The sequence below is a fragment of the Zonotrichia leucophrys genome, chromosome 1, assembly GCF_028769735.1.
Source record: "Zonotrichia leucophrys gambelii isolate GWCS_2022_RI chromosome 1, RI_Zleu_2.0, whole genome shotgun sequence".
NCBI classification, from domain to species: domain Eukaryota; kingdom Metazoa; phylum Chordata; class Aves; order Passeriformes; family Passerellidae; genus Zonotrichia; species Zonotrichia leucophrys.
This window is the reverse complement of record NC_088169.1, coordinates 97,765,282-97,779,316: the sequence shown is the minus strand read 5'-3', so window position 1 is coordinate 97,779,316 and position 14,035 is coordinate 97,765,282. Positions and strand designations below refer to the sequence as shown.

General features: G+C 41.8%; 2 protein-coding genes across 8 annotated transcripts in view; one reads left to right on the top strand and one right to left on the bottom strand.

Annotated features, from left to right (window-relative positions):
- Nucleotides 1-14,035, top strand: part of HHLA2 (HHLA2 member of B7 family) — a 35,306-nt gene that overhangs the window by 10,873 nt on the left and 10,398 nt on the right. For 4 of the 7 annotated variants that reach the window (XM_064724800.1, XM_064724788.1, XM_064724811.1 and 1 more), the window contains exon 7: nucleotides 338-1,830. The exons of 1 other annotated variant lie outside the window; for it this stretch is intronic. In XM_064724800.1, the coding sequence (XP_064580870.1) occupies nucleotides 338-364 (27 nt within the window). In that variant the 3' untranslated portion in view covers nucleotides 365-1,830. Of the gene's footprint in view, nucleotides 1-337; nucleotides 1,831-14,035 lie in introns of those variants that run through there. 2 more of the 7 variants (XR_010441891.1, XM_064724829.1) reach the window with 2 other exon arrangements.
- Nucleotides 2,671-14,035, bottom strand: part of MYH15 (myosin heavy chain 15) — a 45,650-nt gene continuing 34,285 nt past the window's right edge. The window contains exons 34-43 of the mRNA XM_064724754.1: nucleotides 13,461-13,585; nucleotides 11,975-12,090; nucleotides 9,807-9,999; nucleotides 8,940-9,143; nucleotides 7,816-7,941; nucleotides 7,298-7,468; nucleotides 6,687-6,791; nucleotides 5,371-5,466; nucleotides 4,722-4,859; nucleotides 2,671-2,939 (exon numbers count right to left, since the gene is read on the bottom strand). Of these exons, the coding sequence (XP_064580824.1) occupies nucleotides 2,922-2,939; nucleotides 4,722-4,859; nucleotides 5,371-5,466; nucleotides 6,687-6,791; nucleotides 7,298-7,468; nucleotides 7,816-7,941; nucleotides 8,940-9,143; nucleotides 9,807-9,999; nucleotides 11,975-12,090; nucleotides 13,461-13,585 (1,292 nt within the window). The 3' untranslated portion in view covers nucleotides 2,671-2,921. The remainder of the gene's footprint in view (nucleotides 2,940-4,721; nucleotides 4,860-5,370; nucleotides 5,467-6,686; nucleotides 6,792-7,297; nucleotides 7,469-7,815; nucleotides 7,942-8,939; nucleotides 9,144-9,806; nucleotides 10,000-11,974; nucleotides 12,091-13,460; nucleotides 13,586-14,035) is intronic.

Sequence of the window (14,035 nt, the reverse complement as noted above, 5' to 3'; positions counted from 1 at the left end):
ATGCTTTAGAGATGATAATATACTTTGAGATGCAGTTGTCTAAACAATTTAAGCAAGATTAAGTTATCTTGGGACCTATTGGGCTGTCAAACATATCATAATCAGAGGAAGTGGAACAGTTGACAGGTTAATTCAGCTCTGGTTACATTGATGGAGGGCTAGATGGAAAAACCAGGAATGTTTCTGCACTGTTGTGTGCATGCTTATTTTACTCAGATGAAACTAAAATAGAAAATGCTGACTTATCTTTATGGTGAGCCTGTCTTATTCTTGTTCCCCCACTAGAGGATTAATTTTACACATCAGTAGTTCTTATAAGTATTTTTATTTTGTCTAGAAGAAAAAGAAGAACGGAATCATATAGACACCTTGACATACAGGAAGAAAATTCTGCACACAGATACTACTGAGACTGGTGATGAAAAGAACAAAGAGTTCCTCCACCTTCCCCTTTGAGTTACTGTAAGAGCCACATGGAAATGTGATTTTCTGAGCAACAATAGCAGACAAATGGGGAGGAAAAAAGTCAATGGACACTTTGTGAAAAGTCATGGAGCAGGGCATCTCACCCCCCACATGAGCTTATCTGTTGCTTTTTAACTGGTGAGTTAGCTCAAACCAGACAGAGCTGTCTTGTAGTGAGTTATTTTGGCACCATGGGATTACCGCCTGGAAAGAAAAACTGGAATTCTGACTGACAGGCACTTGCCTTTACAAACTATATAATTTATATCAAAATATATAATTTATATCAAACATCCTCATTTTCCTAGAAACGTGGAGTTTTTCCTCAGAGCAGGGACACCTGCTTTCCTCTGGAAGCTGAGTATTTCTTTTGCTAGTTTTAATATAGGTAGCTTGATATCATGTATTGTTTTATGTAATCTACTGGTAGTTCTTTTGTTTTATACTGTGTCAGAATTAACTCAGGTTAAGACCTTTTATGTGTTACCTCCTATCTTTTCAATAAATAACTCATTTTATAAATAGACCTGATCTGCCATTCTTAGAAGCTGTGGGCTAGAATGATTTCTTAAATTTAAGCTGTTGCCAAAAATCTGAGGCTAAGGCAGGGCTTCTGTGAAGCTCCCACTTGTTCTGTGACAGATCAGCATGCAAAATTGGATGTCCTAAAGGAACAAAGAAGTTTCCAGAGAAGAAGAAATCCCTAAATTTTGAGTTTTGGTTGGATTTTTTCTGGGGTGAGGGAAAGAGAGCTTACTGGTTTTTATTTCATTTAGTATTTAATTTTAAAGTAAAGACCATGTTTGCTGTCGACAGTGGCAAGTCCGAGCCCAGCAGAGCGTGCTGGGCTGGCAGCGCTGGGGAGAGCAGAGAAGTGTCCGAGTGGGAGCAGCTGTGGGGAACAGAACAGTGGCAGACTGAGGTGTAAGAAGCTGAATGCTGCCAAACACAGCCTAGCACAGTGGTCTGGAAAATGAACCGTGTGACATGGACGATCCAGCTTCTGGGTGTTTATCCGTCATTGTTCTCCATTGTCTTGGGCTCAGGGATAGGAAATGTGGGAGCCTCCCCCACCTGCTTTTGTCCTGGGGGCCACATGTTGTGTGGGAATGGTTGCCACCTTGTCCTAGTCTGGAAAAACACGTGGAGCTGGCAGCACTGGAACAGCTGCCATCTTGTCTTTGTCCCAGGGGACCACATGGACATGACCTATGGGAAGTGTCTGCCATCTTGTCTTTGTCCCAGTAGCCATATAGAACTAAGTTGAGGTGGTGAACACCTTTGTATGGGTAAAGCATCTCTTCTTGTATACTTTTGTTACTAACATTGTTGCTCTTTACTTTCAGTAAATTATCTCAACCCACAGTCTTTGCTTTTGTCTCTCTCTTACCAGAAAGGGGTGGGGGGAAGGGGAGGGGCTTATTTGGAATTTAATTTTCTGGCTGGTGTTAAACCATCATGGACCAGTTCCCCGTTTAAAGGCAAGATTGAAAAGAGCTCTTTATTTCTGAGCCACAGGGAGGTGTCCCTTGACGCCATCTCCTGTGCCTGTCATGCAGCTGGCAAAGAGAAGTCCCTTGACTGGTGGTAGTAGAAACTTACAAATTGACTGTTCATATGGAAATCTTTACTTTCTCTTCTATAAAACTCAGGGTCCTACACGCAGGACAAATGGAAGCTGGGTTTTCCCATCTTTAAGGGCTGTCCTTTCCACAGGTTTAATCTGTGCTGCTGTCCTGGTTCCAGCCAGGACAGGGCTATTTTTTTGCAATAGCCATTAGGAAACATGACCAGAACCCTAATGTTATTTGATGCCACCCCACTTCATTTGGGGCGGGGGTGGGGAGAGGGACTGTCTGTGCAGGTTCCTTCAAGGAGGGGTCCAGAGTGAGCATTTCTGCATGTGCATCACCCTCTCTTTTTTATACTTTTTAAAAATTAATATTGTTGCTGTTACTATTAATTTTCTTGTCTCATTGCTGTTTCTGGGAAATTGTTCTTGGCCCGTGTTTTTTCACCTTTTGTGCTTTCAACTCCCAACTCCATTCCAGGAGTAGGAAGGGGAGGGGGAGCAAGAGAGTGGCAGTGTGGTTTGGGAGAGTGAAGGGAGAAGTACTGTTCATAAACCAGGACAGCTGCTTTAATAATCTGCATATGAAATACATGAGGCTGTGCAGCATGACTGGATTTGGCCTTAGTTTTGATTTTGTCAGAGATCTGCCAATTAGGATTTGTTCCAACATAATGAAGTCGGCTGTTGGCGAGATGCAATCTTCTATTGATCCCTAAGGCTTGGCAAAATAAAAACACAAATAAATGAATGAAATATGCTATGCAGTCTATTTGGATTTTCACTTGATGTTTATTTCTGTAAGTGCTTATTTTTTCTACATCTGCTTTCAGTTGTGCCTGATTATGTCAAGTATTTTCTCTCATATTTGTCAGCTTGGACTTTTTTATTCCTCTTCATGAACCTGAAAGGCAATTGAGATAGTATGCAACTGTTAAAAATAGAAATGTCAAGAGGTTTTAGTGTAAGTTCACAAATAAGTGACAAAAGCTGCACTAATGCTTCTGTTCCCTGGTATTACCAGTTTGTATCTGAAATAGACTAGCAGCAGTCTGGCCAACATTTGCCATCTTATTCCAGCTAACAGTGCAGGTATCCTGTCCTTTTTCTGGATTATATAGATCCTTTTGATGGCAAAGGACTTCTGCAACCCTTTTTTAATTGATGATAGTGCTCTGAATGACACACACTCCCCAGAGTATCCAGGAAATGGGTACTCGTGGCAGTAGACAAGGTATTTCTAATGCTGCAGGATTAAAGTAGTCTCTGCAGTGCCCTTCTCTCCCCAGAGGAGATGTTGTGATTTTTGGGACAACAGTCTCCACCTGAATGTGTTTCCTGGCAGCTCCTACAGTTGCTGCCACAAGACCCTTCTTGTGGAGCTGCCACCGCTGCGTGCGCCACTGAGCTCATCTTTTGGCCACACTCTGCTCCATTGCCAGAGCTGCAGTTGGTGTTGGCAAACAGCATCTGACTAGTAAAAACAGGCATCCACTTTTCTGTGACTTCTGCATTTTTGAAGCAGAAGGAGGTTACCAGTAAGGTCCAGGAAATAAACAGCAACCTTAACAGTATTTAAAAAAGAAATTATTCTCATGGTGTACAGTGTTTATTTGATGCCATGGCTTTGTGAATCTTTAAATGAGTTTATAGTGGTTTTGATTTTTTTTTTTTCTGTAGGGGTAGAATAATGTAGAAAAATCTGTGGAAATTTTTTATCCTTAAAAGCTGCAAATATTTTGAGGTGCCATTGCAGTATTGCTTCCAATGTACATAAATGTGTGATGAACCAGATATTCAGGTAGTTTAAATGTGTCTTTTCTCTGGATGGTGGAGTAGCAGTAATTTATATATGTCAAAGGTAATTTCATTAGGCCAATACAAAAGCAGAAATTAAGAGCGTAAAGGCATTTTCTCCCTTTCTTAGCTTGGGAGCTATCAACTCCATAAAACATATGTGATGTTAAGCATGGAAGTTTGTTAAACTTGCAAATGAAATAGATTTAACAATGACCCAGCTCCTCTTTCTATCATTCCTAAAAGTAGCAATCTCACTCTTTTTTTGCCCTGTTTGCCATAAGGCAACCATAGATAAGTTTGCTTTCAGTTCCTGACTAAGTTCTTAAGTGCCTTCTAGTTTCATTAACATTTTGCTACCATTCAGTTCAAGTGCAAAACACAACAAATATATTTCTAATCACTAATGACTTCCCAGCACCTAAGTGACTAATGGCCAATATTTTCTTTTCTTTTCATCCAGCTATTCCAATCAATACAAGTTCATTGAAAGAGCAGTGTTAAAATATCTAATGTGGTAATATCCAGGCTCTATTACAAACATAGAAATTTCCATCATCAGGGAAAGAAAAAGGTGGAGTCTTTTAATATCCCTTGCAAAAAGAAACCCCAAAACCCAAAACAAACCCACCAAATCACCAATTTGCTTCTGCTGCTGAGAACAGAGGTTAAATGACAACAAAAGTACAGAGAATGTATTTTGTGTAAGGGTCAGATTGCTGTCCTACAGGGTTAACTTAATATTAAAATAAAGGGCAGAGCGAAACAAAACAAATGTAGAAACCCAAGAATTTATCCTAGTCTACACAACTTTCAGAGATATAACAGATACAGAGGACCCACTATTATGTGTTAAACACTCACATCTACCCCATACATATGACCATACCTTTTTCATGCCAATGTCTCTTGACTTGCTCCTCAGCTTATTAACTTGAGATTCAGCTATTTCAGCCCTTTCTTCAGCATCATCCAGATCATGTTGCTGTTTTCTGTACTTCGAGAGGTACAGATTGGCTTGAGCTTCCTGTTGAGAAAAAAGAGTGCAGCTGATTTCCTCCTGTCCACATGAAACAAAGCTTTTAATTTCAAGTGGGATGGAAAGTGCTCAGCATGAGTAGGTAACACCTGCATGGGCACCACTTGCCTCCTGCAGAACTGAGATCGTTGTTTTACAGAGTTGGTATTTCTAGTGGCATTTTCCACGTTAAATGAACTAAGAGGCTTTCAATGTGTCTTCTGAGGGGCTAGGAGGGGCTGAGGGCTGTTTGTTCCCTTCCTCCCCTTCTCTTGCAAATTATACTGCAATCTTAGGTTAAAATGGAATACTTTTTCTTAAATATAATCAACATATATGCTATATATTTTACTTTACATATAATATAAATACAGTTTTATATGCAGGGCTTATATAGATATGAAAATAATTATTTATGGGCACAAAATGTGTCTTTGTACTAGAAATTTCTATGGATAAAACATTGTAGGTTTAGAACAATACATCTCTCAGAGGTAAAAAGGTCCAGATAGTTACTTACAGCTTCCTCTGCTTGGTGCTTGTAACTCTTCACTTTTAATTGTAGCTTGTCAATCAGATCCTGCATCCTGGCAAGATTCTTCTTATCTTCTTCTGACTGTATCAAAACACCATTAATTGTGTTGATAGTGTAAAAAGGCTTAAAGCATCTACCACAATACAATAATTATGGATGCCATATTTTAGAAACTTATAGCTCAAAGCACAAACTAGCCATGTCCAAATATCTACATCGTCATTGAAGATGTGTGTGTAGGGGTGAAAATTGAGACTACCCTTCCCATGTATAGATGTATATACATTTTATATAAATTTATATAAAGATATATATGTGCATACACTTTTAGAGGTGTGCAGATACACACTGGCAGAGTTCCTTGCTCAGGGGTGAGGAGCATGCTTGTCATTATAAAGCATGTCATTATATATTGAAGCAGATATGGGAGAGCCTAGAACTGTGTAATTTGCATAATTTGAAGTTTGATTTGCAGGCATTTCTGGTTAAAAAAGCTGTCATGCTCCACAAGCAGAGGGACCAGCTAATTCTGCCTGCACACTGCATTAAAGAAAACAACCTTCAGATGCTCATACAAAAGTCAAAGTAAAACAACAGGTAGGAGGCTAAATAATCTCCTAAGGCAGATGGATGGGTTTATCTTCTTAACGCTGTTCAAAGAAAAAGGGTAAGTGCTCTGTGCTGCAGGCCTTCTTTGAAGGCCAAGCAGCATGAGCAGCTGTTAGCAAGCCTGCAGGAGGCTCAAGACTAGACCCTGCTGCTCAGTAATAGAGATCTAGGACTCAGCAACCCTACGCTGAGCAGGGCATTAGAGCCACTGAGTCCTTCTGGCTCCTTTTAGCAACAGCAGGACAGCTGAGAGGGAGCTGGGCTCTTTCTTCCCTTGCATTGTAAACAGTCTACATTGAAGCCTGTTCCATATTAATACTGTGCTAAAAATGTCCAAATCCCAGCAACAGAGGCTTTCTAACATTAGTTAAAGCAAATCAGGCAAGAGGATGATGATCACTGGCACAGGATGCCCAGAGAAGCTGTGGATGCTCCATCCCTGGAAGTGTTCAAGGCCAGGTTGGATGGGCCTGTGAGTAGCCTGGTGTAGTGGAAGGTGTCCCTGCACATGGCAGGGGCATTGGAATGAGATGATTTCCAAGGTCCCTTCCAACCCAAAGCATTCTGTGATGGAAGCCGTAGGGAGATATATCCCTCCTGTGTCTAAAGCTTCCAGCAATCAGAAAGCTCTGACTGTAACCCTGAGGCTATTAATGATGTATCTTGCCAGTTGCCTGGTGGTTACTGCATACCTGGTAAGTCAGCTCCTTTATGCGTCTCTCGAACTTGCGGGCTCCTTTTTGGGCATCTGAATTGCGACGGAGTTCAGCCTCAAGTTCATTCTCCAGCTCACGAACCTGCAACAAAGGAAAACCCCTTGCCATTATGCTGCATATATGTAAAGCAGTACATAATTTGGTTCACAGTTCAAGAAACACTAGGTATCTCCATAGAGTCAAATTTCAGGAAGTGATCAAAATGTCACCTTTGCACTCTGTTTTTTCATAAAAGTATTCCAGCTGCACCATCAGTCAGAGGTGCAGACATGTGCAAAGACCAAAAATGTTTAACCAAAGCAAGCATTGAGAGACACTTTTGCTGTTTTTAAGTGCTGGGGCCTTTAATTATTTTTTAATCAAGGGCTTTGTTTATCTGCTGGTCAGCAGCTCATAGCTGGATAATGAAGGGGAAACATGTCTCCAAGAACTGCTCACCTGCATGTTGTGAAACAGAGGAAACAGAGGAAAGTGTCCATACTACCCCTTCTCGGCCTCTGTGAACTTATCAGGCAGCACTAGGCTACCGATGTGGTGCCAATTCTGTAAGCAGAAGGCAGTGGTCTGAAGTTGGAGCACAAACTTACTCTGGATTCCAGTTTTTGGATCTGCTTCTTGCCACCTTTCAGAGCTATTTGTTCTGCTTCATCCAGTCGCTTCTGGAGGTCTTTAATGGTTTGCTCCATGTTCTTCTTCATTCTCTCTAAATGAGCACTAGTGTCCTGCTCTTTTTTGAGCTCCTCAGCCATCATTGCTGCCTGGAAAACAACCACATTTTACAGGAAATCCTGTATGCTGTTGCATTATGATTTAGAATAAATGGTGGAAGATCAGTCCTGAGCTATCCCTTATTTGGATTATTCACTCTAGCCAAAGATCCACAGCTTTTTCCCCCTCTCTGTTCAAATGCTTTATTTAAGATTCCACCTCTCCCTCTTTCTTGTTTTCTTTATCCCTGTGCTTTACCACTCGGGTTCTTGTTTACAATGCCTACAAGTAACCCTGTGACATTCACTGCACTAAAGTGTCCTTAGATGCTGTGGTATGAAAAGAAGTGAGCCTACTTACAGTAGGGAGTAGTGAAGTAGGGAACCAGCCTACTTACATCTGTGATTGCTTTCTTGGCTTTTTCTTCTGCATTCCGGCACTCCTGAAGTGATTCTTCCACTTCATTCTGCATCTGGGAAATGTCACCCTCCAGCTTCTTCTTTTGATTGATCAGGCTTGTGTTCTTATATTAAGTTTTCCCCAAATGAATAGTGGAAAAGGAGGAAAAGTGATGATTAGAGATAATTCCTCTAAATACCATAGCACACCAAGGCTTCCTGATTTTTGCCACTTCTGGATTACTCAGAGCAATATTTGGGAATGGAGACACAGGTACGTGGTAAGGGCTGCCTTGACCAGCATAGGTAGCTTCAGACTGAAGAAATATTAAAAATACTCTCAAAGCTGTAAATATTCAGATTTTGATTCAGATAAAATAATAAGCAATAGGCTGAAATAGAAGAATTAATAAGGCTGTTCATTTTGGTAAATTAATGATCCTTAATCAGCCAGTGAGATGAATAAAACAACATCACCAATGGAGACTGAAGAAAACACTGTAAAACATTGCCAGCCTGTAGCACATTTTCATTTCTTTGTGACCATTATTTGGTGAAGAGAAGCTTTGGTTTTTAGTAAAAATGCTGTCAAGTCAGGACATTCCCCTCCATGGCACCCTAGAAATGGCAGTATCCACCTGGACAACATCCAAAGGCTGATCTCAGTGGAGACCTGCAGGCACAGAGGGCACTTTGCTGCAGGTGGGTTCCTGTGGTTTCCTGCCCTGCATCATCTCCCTATCGTGAGAGCCCAGCCCTGCTTTTTCACTGCTGAGTAACATCACAAAAACATTATTCTCCAGATAAACCCCTCACTGTGCAGGATACAGCTTAACTAAAGCAGGAAACTGGTTTTACTGCAGGGAAGAACAAAAGAAGTCAAATTTAGTCTTTTTATTTTCCATCAGTGTTTTTTCTGGAAGCTGTTTAAAGCAGTTGGATGAATCATCTGTTCCAGCTAACTTGGAGTCAGGTGGCACATCCCCAGAGTGACTTAACTCCTCTGCCTCTGGAGGGATGCCAGGGTGTGTCTGACTTGTGGTGGCCACGGACAAACAGTGTCAGTGAGGAGCAGAGAAGGGTCAGGCTAACCAGTGAGGGAGAGGGCACAGAAAAAGCCAACCTGACTGTGAAGCAGGTTCACACGTTCAGTGGCTTCCAGCAGTTCGTGTTCTGCCAGCTTCCTTGCCCGTTCAGTCTGGTCCAGCAAAGCCCTCAGCTCATCCAGCTCTGACTGGAGAAGGTTGTTTCTCCTATCAGAGACTGCCAGCTGCTCCTTCAGATCTTCATTCACGTGTCCTGAGTCATCCAGCTGCACCTGAAGATCCTAAAATAAAGCGACACAACCCCATTTCAAGCCTGTGTCCTTATATCAGAGAAGAAGATTGCAGCAGCTACCTGGGATCAACCTCAAGAGTTTCAGTGCTTTTTAAATTTATTATATTTTTATTTTATTTCCAGACCATAAGCTGAATAGCTTTTGTGGTATGTGGTGCAACGGAGGAAAAAAAATCTGTGTTCTCAAATCTCTAAGAGCTGGTGGTTCTGGAAGAGGAGACAACAGAAGAGGTGCCTTGGCAAGAAACACTTCTTTTTTTTTAAGCTATTACAAATGTTTACACAAACAACAAAGCTAAATATACACACAGTCCCTGTACTCCAAAGAACCCACTTGCTCTCTGCTTCTTTTAAAAGCCTTGCAAGCTCACAAGAAAATCACAGGTTTTCAATTCCTCATGCTATAGCTTTCTGCCCCTGCAAGAGGCTGCAGCCAGCAAGGGTTTTATGACTGGATCTTGTCTAGCTTGTATGCATGTCTGAGAAGAAATCCACATTTCAGTATTCTCTTATGCTATACATGATCACCAAGGCTTTCCCTTTACATTGTTGGGAACAGCTTCTCTCTTAATTACCATCACCACTGGTGGTTTGGTGGTACCAAGGGAACCCAGCCTATCAGAACTGCTGGGTGCTTGGGGGGTACCAGTACCTTTATTTGTGTCTGCAAGACTCTTGCTGACTTGCTTGCTTCTGCAGCATGCCTGTTAGCATGGCTGAGCTGGATTTCCATCTCATTGAGGTCCCCTTCCATCTTCTTCTTAAGCCGGATGGCCTCGTTTCTGCTGCGGGCTTCAGAGTCCAGGGTGGACTGCAGTGAGTCTATGGCACGTTGCTGGTTTCTCCTGAAAAGGACATGAAGGGTGAATGGAATGATTTTCCTCTCTGTTCAGGGACACAGAAGTACTTGCAGCAGTACTTTACTTTCTGAAATGTCTCCCCTCCAGAAATAGTGTATTTCTGACTAGTGACATAGGTAGCACACTCACATAGCATGCATAGTTTGCAGTGCCTCACTGCTGTCTAACTGGCTGGTGTGCTTCACACCCTCAGCTAAGTCCTGATCTGTAAGCACCTCTAACATCCTTCTCTGTGTTTCCTTTGGCAGTACTGGGGCAAGGAGTGCTCTCAGAGCTCTTGTAAACACAAGCAAGTATGGATTTGAACCTGACAAGAGGCACTTCCAGCCCAGCAGTCACTTAGTAAAACACTTACTGAATAATTTCCTGGAATGATTTACATCTCAGCCTTTTGCTGAAGGCATTAGTGGAGGGGATTAATCCATCTGAAGTGAGGTTGCTACGTTCTAAGCTCTAGGTGCTCTTTATAGTAAATGGCATGTAAATAATTGTAGTAAAAGCTACAATTTATTGTGTCTTAAAATAGATGTCGAAAAAACTTTTCTTGTGCTAATTTTAAGGGGAATGATTCATTCATACAAATCTATGTTACGGACATCTAAATTTAGAAGTGATTAAACCCACCAGCCTGGTCCCCCTGGGAAAGGCAGCTTAATGTCAATTTAAAGACAAAGCAGATACAAACAGCCTAATTTTCTTGATTCTGTAACAGAGAAATCCTACAATGAAAGTTTTGCTCTCTTGCAACCGGAAAGTTACTCAAAGCACGGAATATGACACACATGGAAACATTTATTTCACTGCTGGCCAAGTTCTGCTGAAAGTGTAGGAATTCTGGGAAATCACCAAGTCAACAAGATAAAACTTGAGAGCTTTGTTGCTTCAGCAAGATATTGAACTGTGCCCAAGATTCCCAGAAATCAACACAGAACGTCTGCTGAACACTCATTGTGAAGCTGAAGCAAAATGCACTGAGTAGCACAGCTTGTCCTGAGATCTCTGCAATCCAGACATCTGCAGGACACCAGAAGGTGAAAGGGCCAAAATATTCTTGGTTTTGAAGCAATTAACATATCAGTCCCTCTGGGTATGCTGGCCATGGTGGGCCTTGGACTTCTCCTTCCCTACCCTTTAGCCTATCAATAACCAATAACATGATTCTTGAATTAATGACATTACAACGCTGATTAATTCAAGGCCAAAGTTTGCTGAGTAACTGCACAAAGACATAGGCTAGCACAGCCTCCTCTTAAGGGTATAACTCTTTAGACTTGCTTTTCTGCTGGGTGGGAGGGGAGAGACAAAAAAACCATCCTTCTCTCACCTAATTGCTTTCCAGTTTTTCTTATTTATCCATCTTACCTGCAAGTTCCTCTCCTGTTTCATTCACACTTTCTACATGACTGCAATTCTCACTGCTTACCCAAATGGTGTACACATAACACAAGCTCCTCACATTCTCCCACACTCAGTGTAGCTGTAATTGCATAAATTAACTAAATGCCCTCAGATGACATGGGTTTGAGCACCACTGAGGCAAGTACTGCTGATTTTGCCTGGGGGTCCCCTTGGGAGGCAGCCATCCCACACAGGATTAGGAGATCCTGTGTGGATCTCTAGACCTACTTACCTCCATACTGTCAACATACAGAGTTAGTGACCCTGGTCTGCTGTAAATTGATTATGCCAGCCAGTTTTTTTACAGCTGCAGTGTGTTATGCATGATGGGTTTAATGGTACACTGTCAGAGACTGATCTGACAGGAATATTTGAAGTGAGTAAGGGAAATGTGGCAGCGCTAGCCTTTGGCAGATAGTCAGAGGTGTCTTGGTTTCTGGTACGGACAATATCTGCCTGTGCTGGTATAACTACCTGTGGTATGCTTAACTGCCTTGGGTCCTGAGAATAGTTCCAGTCTTTTCAGACTTTTCCCTTAAACATGCTGCTTCCTGCACAGTACCTTATATTTTCCATTTCTTCCTCCTTTTCTGTCAGTTTCCTTTCAAACTCTGCTTTCACCTGAGAAAGTTCAAGCTGAAAACGAAGGGTCTTGCTTTCTTCATGTTCCAAAGCTCCCTGAAATAGAAAACACCAAGAGCTTGCAAACCAGGAATTGATTTTTTTTTCCCCAAACTACAAACAGCAGCACAAACATGATCCCTTCACACTTCTCTTCCTGTTTCCTCCTCCTCTCTCTAGGCAAGGGCACAAGTAGCTTACATGGCAAAACAACACATTTATTTGCCTTCTAATGCAACCTGACAGCTGGAAAACTGAGCAGCAAGCTGCTCAGAGAACAAATTGTTAAATAGTCCACAGCTCACAAAAAACCACCCAAACAACACCCCAACACTTCAGCTCTGCCTGCATGGTTTTGACATCAACAGATGTTCCCTGCTCCACACCTCTGTACAGATACTCTCTGGAAATTCACAGGCTTGTAAGGGACAGGGATAAGCTAAAACAAGATTGTTGTTGGGAGAGTGAAGGCGTCCACACATCCATCCCTTCCCGCTCACAAAAATCTCTGCAAATCACAAAGTGTTGGAAACTTCCCAGTTACATAATCTTATCAGGCAAGATGACTTCAAGGAAAGAAATAACAGACATCAGCTCTGTATGACAAAATGCAAAAACTTTCTGTTCATTCTTTCCAATTAACATAAAGACAAGTCTGTGAAACAGGAGTGATTTGTTCCTGTCTTTATTCCAGCATTTCTCTAATATATAGAAATGAAGAACTAAGCAGTAGTTAACAGCCCATAAAGTAATAACAAGGCCTCTGGCTTTCAGGTCTCACATAAGCCATGCTCAGTGTCATTCTGTCTCCCTGCTGCTCTCACTGAATAGGAATGAAAGCACAGAACTGAACATCATATTCTGGGAGGTGTTCTCTGAAGGGTGGAACTGCACAAGCTTAGCACAAGCTTAGCTAGTCTTCCATCAAGAGAATAGGGAAACAGAATGAGGATTGTGAAAACAAAGCTGTACAAAATCCCTGCTGATCTCCAGCCAACATGCAGCAGGTCAGTCAAATACACACATCATGACCAGGAGCCACAACATATTAGTGGGAAAGGCACATGGAAATTCTTTCTCATCAGCAGTGACTGCCAGAGGCTCAAATTCACAAGAAAGGGAGAAAATCTGCATTAATCCATTTCTTTCACATTAAGAGTAAGATACATCATCACTTTTGTTAGTTCCTAATACCACTGAGTTTTAGAAAGCCATTCCACACAGTCCAGGAAAGTAAACTGTGCCCCTTAGATCCCTCAAAAACTGATATATTCTTCCCAGCAAGGGAAGCTTTTTGACAGAGTATATATTCATTCTCCACATCTCAGAGCTGTGGAAGGTAGACATGCTCTGGGAAAGTAGGGCAGATAAAAATGATGGAAAATCCTGATAAAGACACCCTTTTCCCTTGAGCTTTCTTTCCTTACCTCTGCTTCTTCCAGAGCCAGCTGAACTTCTGACTTCTCCTGCTCAACCTGCTTCTTGATTTTTTCTATTTCATGGAGGCTCTTGTTTCCTTCACTAATCTGATTGGTCAGATCAGAAATCTCCTCTGAAACAGAAGAGGAATGGATGGATTTAGCAAACAGAGAGTTTGGAACATCCTGCAATTCATGGAGTGTTAATAGAGGACCTATGCCTCAAACTGCTACCTTTGTACAAGAGCCCTGCCTTACTTTCACTTACAGCGAGATTTTTACCTGAACAACTTGAAAGCTCAGCTTTTCTTGTGAATGCTTTTTTAAGTGGCTATAGTGATTTAGTTTTTATCTGTGATCTGTAGGTTAGGAACACCATGCTCTGCTGTTTAGGCTTCATCCACTGCACTGCTATCATTTTTCTTGTTCGCCCCTTGAGACTGCCTCCTCTGCCAGTGAGTTTCATTGACAGGGGGGCAAAGGGAAGCCTTCTCTGCTCTGGCCATACCAGTCTGCATGTGCAAAATATTCACTGGCAGCACCAGTGTCTCAAATGACATCAGAAAGCTCCTCTCAGGATGAGA